Source organism: Budorcas taxicolor, chromosome 18 (genome assembly GCF_023091745.1).
Source record: "Budorcas taxicolor isolate Tak-1 chromosome 18, Takin1.1, whole genome shotgun sequence".
In the NCBI taxonomy this organism is placed as follows: Eukaryota; Metazoa; Chordata; class Mammalia; order Artiodactyla; family Bovidae; genus Budorcas; species Budorcas taxicolor.
The window spans coordinates 58,045,755-58,057,615 of NC_068927.1; the positions used below are offsets into that span (position 1 = coordinate 58,045,755).

Genomic DNA, 11,861 nt, shown 5'->3' on the forward strand with positions numbered 1-11,861 from the left:
ATGGACTGCAGCACACCAGGCTTTCCTGTCCTTCACTATCTCCTGGAGTTTATTCAAACTCATGTCCATTAAGTCGATGATGCCATCCAACCATCTCATCCTCTGTCATTCCCTTCTCCTCTTGCCCTCAATCCTTTTCAGCAGCAGGGTCTTTTTCAATGAATCAGCTCTTCGCATTGGAAGAATTGAGTCCCCTCAAAAAAATGTTGTAATATTTAGGAGACAATTGGAAATGTGAACACTGACAGAACTTATTTTGTATATATTAAGGAAGTTTTTCGTTACTTTTTAGGTGTGATGGTGCTATTACATATTTTTAAAGGTGCTCTTCCTTTGAGAGATGTAAGTTGGAATTTTGGTAATAAAATGGTATATCTGGAATTTGCTTCCAAATAATCCAGTTGGAGAAGAATGGACAGGAATACAGATGAAACGAGATCGCTGAGGCTGAGTGATCCGCACACGCGAGGGTCATTACACTGTTTTCACTACTTTTAATGTGTTTCAAAATTTTCAAACAACAAAAGAAGCACTCGATCAGGACGAAATTCTACAAACACTTAATTTCTCTTATATTTTCCTCTGTGCAAGCATGAAATTCATCTAGAAGAGATCTTTCAATAAATATAAAGTAACATTCTGAGTTTGGGCTTCCCTGGCGGTGTAGGTATAGGTGTAGGTGGAGTAGGAAATGGCAACCCCCTCCAGTGTTCTTGCCTGGAGAATCCCAGGGACGGGGGAGCCTCGTGGGCTGCCGTCTCTGGGGTCGCACAGAGTTGGACACGACTGAATCAACTTAGCAGCAGCAGCAGCAGGTGGTGGTAAGAAGCATTGTGCTTGTTATTTTACAGGCTATGTCTTTTCATGCTTCATGGAGCCCAACTGACTGTAATTGTAACTGAAACACTTGCTCAGTCATGTCCAGTTCTTTACAACCCCATGGACTGTAGCCCACCAGGCTCCTCTCTCCATGGGATTCTCCAAGCAAGAATACTGGAGTGGGTTGCCATTTCCTACTCTAGGGGGTCTTTCCGACCCAGGGATCGAAACCACATCTCTTACACCTCCTGCATTGGCAGGCAGGTTCTTTACTGCTAGCACCACCTGGACTGCTCAAAAAGGATCGAACCTGGACCATGGGTTCTTAGTACCTCGCTCTAACCAACTGAGCTAGCTGGCCAGTTGGTAAAATGGTATAGCCTTTAAAAAAAAAAAGGTATATATTCAGTTCAGTTCAGTTCGGTTCAGTCGCTCAGTCGTGTCCGACTCTTTGCGACCCCATGAATCGCAGCACGCCAGGCCTCCCTGTCCATCACCAAGTCCTGGAGTTCACTCAGACTCACGCCCATCGAGTCCGTGATGCCATCCAGCCATCTCATCCTGGGTCGTCCCCTTCTCCTCCTGCCCCTAATCTCTCCCAGCATCAGAGTCTTTTCCAATGAGTCAACTCTTCGCATGAGGTGTCCAAAGTACTGGAGTTTCAGCTTTAGCATCATTCCTTCCAAAGAAATCCCAGGGCTGATCTCCTTCAGAATGGACTGGTTGGATCTCCTTGCTGTCTAAGGGACCTTCAAGAGTCTTCTCCAACACCACCGTTCAAACGCATCAATTCTTCGGCGCTCAGCCTTCTTCACAGTCCAACTCTCACATCCATACATGACCACAGGAAAAACCATAGCCTTGACTAGGCGGACCTTAGTCGGCAAAGTAATGTCTCTGCTTTTGAATATACTATCTAGGTTGGTCATAACTTTTCTTCCAAGGAGTAAGCATCTTTTAGTTTCTCGGCTGCAGTCACCATCTGCAGTGATTTTGGAGACAAAAACAATAAAGTCTGACACTGTTTCTACTGTTTCCCCATCTATTTCCCATGAAGTGATGGGACCAGATGCCATGATCTTCATTTTCTGAATGTTGAGCTTTAAGCCAACTTTTTCACTCTCCTCTTTCACTTTCATCATGAGGCTTTTTAGCTCCTCTTCACTTTCTGCCATAAGGGTGGTGTCATCTGCATATCTGAGGTTATTGATATTTCTCCCGGCAATCTTGATTCCAGCTTGTGTTTCTTCCAGTCCAGCGTTTCTCATGATGTACTCTGCATATAAGTTAAATAGGCAGGGTGACAATATACAGCCTTGACGTACTTCTTTTCCTATTTGGAACCAGTCTGTTGTTCCATGTCCAGTTCTAACTGTTGCTTCCTGACCTGCATACTTACAACGGCTGAAATGCAGCTGATTAAATGTTCTGCAGAAGACACACTCATGTTAATCATGACAGCTGACAAGGTTTGAGCACTTTCTGTGTGCCAGACACTGTTCTAGCGCTCTGCAGGCAATAATTAATTTCACGGTCACGACAGCCCCGGGGAGCACAGAGAGAGGGGAGAGCAGATACAGGACTGAGGGAGGGCCCTGCCTGCCGGAGGGAGTGATGAGCTTGTTAGGAGCGCAGTCACACGTGTACTTTCTAGGCACTGTCTTTGCAACTACCCAGGTCCTCCACGACCTGTGTCTGTGGTCACCACAAGTTCACGGGCGCCAGCATCATCTGGGGGGCGGGGGGAAAATATTAAATATTGAGCTTGGATATTCAGAGCCGAATTCAGAGCTTAGTCTGCTTGGGCTGCTGTACCACAATACCATAGTCGGGGGCTTATAAGCAATAGAAACGTATTTCTCACAGTTTCACAGTCTGGAGAGTCAAAGATCAAGGTGCCAGCAGAGTCAGTGTCTGGTGAGCACTTTCTCCTGCTTCTTCTCGCTGTGTCCCTCCTTGGTGAAAGGGGCCGGGGGTGGGGGTGGGGGTTGCTCCCTGTGCCCTCTATTATAAGGGCACTGATCCCACTCATGAGCATGCTACCTTCACGGCCTTATCATCTCCTAATACCATCACCTTGGGGGTTAGGATTTCAAGATAAGAATATTGCATGCTAAGTCACTTGAGTCGTGTCCGACTCTGTGCGACACTATGGACCAGAGCCCGCCAGGCTCCCCCGTCCCTGGGATTCTCCAGGCAAGAATACTAAAGTGGGTTGCCATGCCCTCCTCCAGGGGATCTTCCCAACCCAGGGATCCAACCCACATCTCTTATCTCTCCTACATTGGCAGGCAGGTCTTTTACCACTAGTACCACCTTGGAAGCCCTTATGAATATTGGGAGGACACAAATGTTCAGCCCACTGAAAGCCTCAAACTGAAAACAACTCAAACATCCACTAACAAGAGAATGCCTAAACACACTGTGCTATGTCCATATAGTGGCATGCTGCTGCTGGTGCTAAGTCGCTTCAGTCCTGGCTGACTCTGTGCGACCCCAGAGACGGCAGCCCACGAGGCTCCCCCGTCCCTGGGATTCTCCAGGCAAGAACACTGGAGTGGGCTACCATTTCCTTCTCCAATGCATGAAAGTGAAAAGTCAAAGTGAAGTTGCTAAGTCATGTCCAACTCTTAGCGACCCCATGGACTGCAGCCTACCAGGTTCCTGCATCCATGGGATTTTCCAGGCAAGAGTACTGGAGTGGGGTGCCATTGCCTTCTCCACATAGTGGCATACTACTCAGCAATGAAAAAGGAAGCATTTCCTGATACACAGCATGGATAAATCTCAAAACATTGTACTGAGTGAAAGAAACTGGCCATAAAGATAAAAGCATTGCCAGATAAAATACAAAATGTCCAGCTAAAGCTGAATTTCAGATGAACAACTTGTTAAAAAGCATGTCCTATGAAATCTTTAAATAAATTATTTTTACTTATCTGAAAATAAAATGTAACTAGGCATCCTGTATTTTCACCTGTTAAATCTGGAAACACTAAAAGGATTGCATATTTATATGGAACTTAAAAAAAGTTTTCTGATATAATCTATAATATTAGAAAACAGATTAGCGGCCATTTGGGGCCTGGGGGAACTTTGGGGAACAGAAATGTTCTAGATCTTAATTATAGTGCTGGTTACTTCTCTGGTGGCTCAGATGGTACGAATCTGCCTGTCATGTGGGGAACATGGGTTCAATCCCTGGGTCAGGAAGATTCCCTGGAGAAGGGCATGGCAACCCACACCAGTATGGGGAGACTCCCATGGACAGAGGAGCCTGGCTGGCTACTGTTCATCAGGTTGCAAAGAGTGAGACACAATGGAATGACTAACAGTTTCTCTTTCACATGGATGCATGTATTTAGAAAAAAAAATGAATGTATGCTAAGAATGGGAAATTTTATTAGATATAAATTAAACCTCAATGGAATTTATTTTTTTGACAGACCGACAAGGTTTCGTGTGTTTTGTTGTTGGCTGGGCTTATCCCAATTCAACGTTTCTCTCTGCTGAAAGGCAATTGATTTTTTAAACTATCGGACCTTCCCAGGGCTGACTTCTTGACTTTCTCCTGGGTGGAAAGGAGCATTTCACGCTTCGTATTCTAGTTGCTGGGAATCCCTTTTGTGTGTTTCTTTCCCAGATTTGTGTTTTCAGTTTTATAGGTCTGCTATTTTCTCTCACTTTCAACTAAGGCAATTTTGGTGCTTGGTTTTGGAAATTCCAGCTGTCCCAAACTGCTGATAAAAGAAACCTCAGCAAGATAAAAAAGAGAGAACTCTCTGCTGTCCCCAGGGCCTTTGTACGTGCCATTTCCACTCTCTGGGACACTGCTCCCTTCCTCTATGGCTGTTGAAAACCTATCAGCCTTCAGATCTCACCCTGAGTGTCACTTCCTCATCAGACCTCCAGCCCTGATACCATCTCCTTTGTTGCAACCCTCAACAAGTGTTTCTTCAGGACGCTTAACCCCATCTGTAAACAGATGTGTTTGTTGTAGGTGTATTATTTCATGTCTCTCTCTTTCTCAGTACTCAGAATTTCCTGGAGGCAGAATTTGTATATCTACCCCGTTCTCCCCAACATGCAGCCCAGTGCCTGGCGCATGGCAGGTGCTTAACACATAGTCAATGAAGTTTGAATGAAAGGGGCTGTTCCCCATGTGTATCAGTTAGTTTTGCTGCCAACAAACCACCCCAAAACTTAGAGGCTTAAAACAACAACCATGTCTCCTGCTCATGATTCTGTGGGAAGTTCTGATGTGTTGGGCTTTTCTACAAAGCCCTACTGACCCTAGGAATCTGGGGGAACTACTCTTCAAGCTTTGGATTCTATGGACCACCAACCCCATGCATGGGAAAAAATTAGTAGGGAGGACACGTATTTTTTGTGTTGGCTTTTACAAAGCCAACTGTGGACAGTGACTGCAGCCATGAAATCAAAAGATGCTTGCTCCTTGGAAGGAAAGCTAAGACAAACCTAGACAGTGTATTAAAAAGCAAAGAAGTCACTTTGCCAACAAAAGTCTGTATGGTCGAAGCTATGGCTTTTCCAGTAGTCATGGACAGATGTGAGATTTGGGCCTTCAAAGAAGCCTGAGCACCAAAGAACTGATGCTTTCAAACATCAGTTTGGTGGTGTTGGAGAAGACTCTTGAGAGTCCCTTGGACAATAAAGAGATCAGACCAGTCAACCCTAAAGGAAATCAGCCCTGAATATTCATTAGAAGGACTGACACTGAAGCTGAAGCTCCAGTACTTTGGCCACTCATTGGAAAAGACTCTGATGTTGGGAAAGATGGAAGGAAAAGGAGAAGGGGCTGGCAGAGCATGAGATAGTTAGACAGCATCACTGATTCAGTGGACATGAATTTGAGCAAACTCCAGGAGATAGTGAAGGACAGGGAAGCCTGACGTGCTGCAGTCCATGGGATCACTAAGAGTCGGACACGACTGAGCGACTGAACAAGGAAAAGTCTTACCCACCATTGCATCCACTATTATTTCCTAAGAGAAGGTCAACTGGAGCGTCCCAAAGTAGGGATAGGCAGGCTGGGTTTTCTTCCTGAGGTGGGGTAGGGCGCTGGGGTGTTAGAAAGGACACACAAGGGCGGCTGGAGGGGTGCAACAAAATGATCCGTCTGGAGCCCCTCTCCTCTTAGCCCCACCAAGCTCCCAGCCTCCACAGTCTATCAGGACCCACATCTACTGAAGCTTCGTGGGCTCATGTTGATCTCTGGGGCCACCACGATTCTTGCTCAAGACTGTTTCTTGGATCGTATCTGCTCCAAACTCACTGACCATCTTCTGGCCATATGCCCCCTGACTCCAACACGGGCTCAAGGCTGGAGACTTCCCAGGACGGATGGAGGAGACAGTGTTTCCTCAGCCTGACACCCCTGCCCTCGGATGCGGGAAATGGTCATGCTCATGGGGAACTAGTGTTTGGAGGGAAGGGCCTCAGGGGGCTCAGAGGGTGGGAGGTGTGACAGCGAGGACAGGGGAAGTGCGGCAGGGGGGGTTCAAGGAGGTGGCGGCAAAAGAGATGCAAAGCTCTGAAACACCTCCTCCAGGTGAAGAGCTTTCTCGTGCCTTTCATGTCGGCTCCACCAAGAAAGAGACATCTGTTTTCATCACTGCTGCTGCCCCGGTGCTTAGAGCATGTGACATACGCTGTGGGCTCAACGCGTATTTTTAGACTTTTAAATGAATGATTCCACCCTCTGGGGGACAAGGAGAGACTGTCCTCCTTAGACAATCAGTTTTCAATTATTTATTGAGTTCTTACTATGTGCTAGGGACTCGTGAATGAGTCACATACTAGCCGCGCCTTTATGGAGCTCAGAATCTTGTGGGGGAGACAGACGTGAATCAGAGAGTCCCACAAACTCAGGTCTAATTGCTGCCAGTCATTCGGCTCAGGGGGTAAAGAATCTGTCTGCAATGCAGGAGACGCAGGAGACATGGGTTCGATCCCTGGGTCGGGAAGATCCCCTGGAGGAGGGCATGGCAACCCACTCCAGCATTCTTGCCTGGAGAATCCCCATGGACAGAGGAGCCTGGGGTGCTACTGTCCAGCTGCAGGGTGCGGGCTTCTCTTGTTACAAAGCATGGGCCGTAGGGTGTCAGGGCTTCAGTAGTTGCAGCTTGCGGGCTTTAGAGCCCAGGCTCAATACTTACGGCGAATGGGCTTAGTGGCTCTGAGGTGGGTGGGATCTTCCAGGACTAGGGATCGAACTCGTGCCTCTTGCAGTGGCAGGCGGATTCTTCACCACTGAGCCACCAGGGAAGCCCCAAAGCACAGCTTTTGAGCTGGATTTTTTTTTTTTTTTCCCTTTTCGGCTGCACCGCGTGGCATGCGGGATCTTAGTTTTCTGACCAGGGACTGAACGCACATCCCCTGCAGTGGAAGCGCCCCAAGTCTTCACCACTGGACCAAAGGGGAGGTCCTTGAGTTGGGCTTTTGAAGGATCATTCTGGCTTGTGTGACAAATGGCTTGCAGGGGACCAAAGTATAGGAGCAGAAAGATGGGTAGTTAAGTGGGAGACACTGGGGCTCCACTCCCCTCCATTGGATGGAGGGGCTGGGGACACAGGAAGAAGTGTACAGACACAGAGGCTTTTTGGAGGGAAAATCAACCAGGCTTTGTGGTGAATTAGAGTTAGGGGAAGAGAGAAAGGTGTTCGAGGATTCTAAACCCTTTTCTCAGGTGAGCAAAACTGAGGCTCAGAGAAGGAAAGCTCTTTGCCCAAGATCACACAGCCAGCCTCTCAACTAGGATTTCAACTATGACTGTCCCGCATCTAAGCTCACATGCTTTCTCCAACACCAGATGTCTGTTCTCTCTCTACACTAACACTTGATGTTCACAGTTAGGCTCAAGGCCTCAAGAACAAGAGCATTCAATTTGACTGATCCATGGTGATGTGTGGCAGAAACCAACACAACATTGTAATTATCCTTCAGTTAAAAATAAATAAATTTTAAAAAGCATTTTTAAAAAAAGAACACAAATTTTAATAATGCCCACATATCTCTAGCTGGAAACTCACTGCCAATATCTAACTACCTATTTGGGTGTCTAACAGGCAAACTCAGTGCATCCAACACTCAACTCCTGGTCTTGTCCTAAACTCGCACCACCCCCACCCCACCCCGACCTCAACAGCGTCTTCCCCATCAGTTACTGAAGCTCCAGATTCCAGCTGTTCAGCCGTCTGTGGTCACCCCTGACTCTGTTCTTCCTCTCACTCTGCACACCCAGCCCATTGGCAAATCTGGTCAGCTCTGCCTTCAAGATACAACCAAGATATGCTTCTCACTGCCACCTCTGATGGGGCGTCCCAGGTGGTTCGGTGGTAAAGAATCGCCTGCAATGCAGGAGACGAAGAGACGCGGGTTCAATCCCTGGGTCGGCAAGATCCCCTGGAGTAGCCAATGGTGGCCCACTCCAGTATTCTTGACTGGAAAATTCCACGGACAGAAGAGCCTGGTGGGCTACAATCCATGGGGTAGCAGAGTTGAATGCAACTGAGCACGCGTGTGCGCGCATGCACACATACACACACACACCCCTCCTATGACGTTTACACCATGATCACAGTCACCACCATCGCTCACCCCGATTTTTGCAGACACCTCCTCACTGGCCTCTTGCTTCCATCCTAGCCCCCTTCAGTCTAGTCTCAACTCAGAAGCTGCAGCGATTGTTAAAATCTAAGTGAGAACCGGTCCCTCCACTTGCCAAGAGTTTTCCTCTGGCTCCCACCTCATTCCCGGTAAAAGCTGGGGGAGTCCTCCCTGTGGCCCAGGATGCTGTGTGAACTGACCGCACCCCCTTTCTCGCCTCACTTCCAACCCCTCTCCCTTCGCTCACTGGCCTTCCCACTGCTCCTTGGACTCAGAAGGTGTGGTCCTACCTTAGGGTCTCCGCACAGCTGTTAAAGCTACCTGCAACACTCTTCCTCCGGATATGCACACGGCTTTCTTCCTCGCCTCCTTCAAACCTTTGCTCAAAACTCCGAACGCTAACCTCTGTGGTGGGCAAACGACTGAAATCTCTGTTTAGTTCTTGCAAATTCCAGCTCTTGCTTTTTCACCAGGCATCCTGGGGTCTCCCTCAAGCTTAAATAATTTAGTCAAACAGGGTTTTGGATGGCGTCATATGCAGAGTTTGGACTTTACCTGCCCTGGGCCTCCCTTCCCTCCACAGTTACCTCTATTTTCACTTTCTGACTGGTCTGCCGGCTTACAACTCTCTGCTCTCATACCTGAAGCCAGCGAGGACACAGCAATTACAAAAGGTTCACACCCAAAATTTGCAAAGTCACACTGGGGACCTCACCCAGTTCCCCCTATCAAGGGCTAGGCTCTCTTCCAGTTTATACTTGATTTTGATCAGTCTCCAATGTCTTCACACAGTGGGCTGACGTTTTAATGTTTTTGGCCAGAATGTTATAATTTTTTAATGTCAGACTGTCTGACGAAGCTACTCTGACGTAACCGAAAGTCAGAGGCCACTCCTTTTTGTCTTTTGTGTTCCTTTCCCCACAGGGCTTGCAGTCTTCTAAAGTAGTACATCCGGATTTCTTTAGCCTATGCATCATGTTTCCATTCTGACACCCCCTTTAGGATGTAAGTTCCATGACGGCCGGCTTTGTCATGTGATTCCAGCTCCAATTACCTAGCAGCATCAGAGTGACATGACAGGCAGTCAGTAAAATATATATTGAATTGGGGGACTTCCCGGGTAGCCCAGTGGCTGAGACTCTGTACTCTTAATGCAGGGGGCCCAGGTTCGATCCCTGGTCAGGGAACTAGATCCCACATGCCACAGCTAAGACCTGGCACAGCCTAAAGAAATAAATAAAGTATTTTTTTAAAATATGTATTGAATCAGAGAAATGAATGGAGGGGTCTCTGAGGGGGCTCTGGGGCTCTGAAAAGCAGTGAAAGGGAACTTGTAGCTCTGACGTGTGGTCCTTCGTCCTCTAGAAGGGTGAATCCTACCTCCGAGCCTGAGTGCCAGCCTGAGAGGATCCAGGGCCTCCACCAGCTGACCATCGCTGTGCGGTCTGTGTCCTTTGTGGTCGCCGTGGTGGCCAAAGGGCTGGTGCTCTGGATGACAGCTTTCCGAATGCCTCGCGCTGTCACCACCATCTGGTTCCTCCCATCTGGCCTTCGCAGACTTCATGGCCTCACTGCCGGTCACCATATACAGCGTGGTCACTGGCCAGAGGCCCCTCACAGCTGCAGCCTGCAAGCTCTACACGGCCTTCTTGGCCATCCGCTTCTTCACCAGCATCTGGTTCCTGGTCCTCATCTCCCTAGACCGTTGCATCTCCGTCGTTTACCCGGTCTGGTCCCGAAGCCACCGCACCGTGCAGCGAGCAGCCTGCCTGGCTCTGTGTGTGTGGCTCCTGGCTCCTGTCACTTGCTCTCCAAACTTGATTTTCCGAGACGTTGAAAAACAGAAGGGATGTGAATACTGCAGCTTCAAGTTTGCCACAAGGGCCAGGAATGACTCCAAGGCTGTGGAGGGGAGAGTCGTGGTGACCCTCATCCACATCCTGCTGGGCTTCTTGGCGCCCTTGGTGATCATCGGTACCTGTGCCCACCTCATTCGCACCCGGCTTCGGCAGGAAGGCTGTGACCATGCCCGCCGGCTAAAGAGGCTGCTGCTCATGCTGGTGAGCACCTTTTTTGCCTTCTGGTTCCCATTTAACACAGTGCTGGTGGCCCGACTGTGGCCATGGCAAGCCAGATACAAGTTGCGGCCCATCCTCTGAGCTACCTTCTCCCGTTTCAACAGCTGCCTCAACCCTTTCCTGTATGTCTTCATTGGGCAGAGATTTCCAAGAGAAGTTTTTCCAGTCTTTACCTTTTGTCTTGGCCCGGGCATTTGGCGAGAAGGGATTTTTCAATCAGCCTGTCCCCAAGGTGAAGCCCCCAGGGGATGATGGAAACCTTCAGATACAAGCTGGAAGCCCTCCTGCTTAGTTTGCAGCCCCTTCCCCAGGCTGACTTCCGAGACTCTGCCAAATCCTGCCTCTTCTTTCAGGAAGTCTTCCAGGCAATCTCTTATCTAAATCTCTCCATTAGAAACATCTAGTTTCCCCCCCAGTATCTATTTCACCTTCCTTTACAGTGAGACTCCTACTTGTTTCAGGCTAATCACAAGGTTAGTCAAAGCAAAAAAGGCTTCATTCCCCAGTGTCCCTTGCAACTAGAGATGGCCCTGTGACTACTTCCTGCCAATAGCATGTGAGTGAAAGTAATCAATGTCACTTCCTTGAAGTGCCCTTAATGGAAGGTGCCTGCCCTCCATTCCTCCATTTCACCCTTTCCATTGTGTCGAATGAAAGTGTGTCAGTTAGCTCTGCAGTGTAAAAAACATCTCCAAATCTAGAGGCTTGAGATAATAACCTTTTGTGATTTCTTTGCGTCATCCCCTTGGGCAGGGCTCAGCTGAGCAGTTTTCTGTTTTGGCTGGGCTTCCTCAGACATTTGTGGTCAGCTATGGATGTGAGAGTTGGATCATAAAGAAGGCTGAGTGTCACAGAATTGATGCTTTCAAGCTGTGGTGCTGGAGAAGCCTCTTGAGAGTCCCTTGGACTTCAAGGCAATCAAACCAGTTATTCCTAAAGGAAATCAAGCCTGAATATTCATTGGAAGGACTGATGCTGAAACTGAAGCTCCAATACTTTGGCCACATGATGTGAAGAGTCGAGTCATTAGAAGATCCTGATCCTGGGAAAGACTGAAGGCAGGAGGAGAAGCGGACGACAGAGGATGAGATGGTTGGATGGCCTCACCAACTCAATGGAGAGGAGTTTGAGCAAACTCTGGGAGATAGTGAAGGACAGAGAAATCTGGTGTGCTGCAGTCCATGGGGTTGCAAAGAGCTGGACACGACTGAGTTACTGAACAACAACAAATGGGTTAGCTAAGTGAGTGTTTCTGGGAGGAGTGGCTGGCCTTCAGCTAGGATGGTGGAGTTGTTCAAGCCATGTGTTAATATTTCTCATCGTCCTGCAGGCTGA

General features: G+C 48.3%; 1 protein-coding gene across 1 annotated transcript; it reads left to right on the forward strand.

Moving 5' to 3' along the window:
• Positions 1-7,003: 7,003 nt before the first annotated feature.
• On the forward strand, positions 7,004-10,778 carry GPR32 (G protein-coupled receptor 32). Its single transcript, XM_052656827.1, is given in 5 exon segments — positions 7,004-7,023; positions 9,814-9,988; positions 9,990-10,661; positions 10,663-10,740; positions 10,743-10,778. Coding segments are annotated over 5 exon segments (981 nt in total).
• Positions 10,779-11,861: the final 1,083 nt, after the last annotated feature.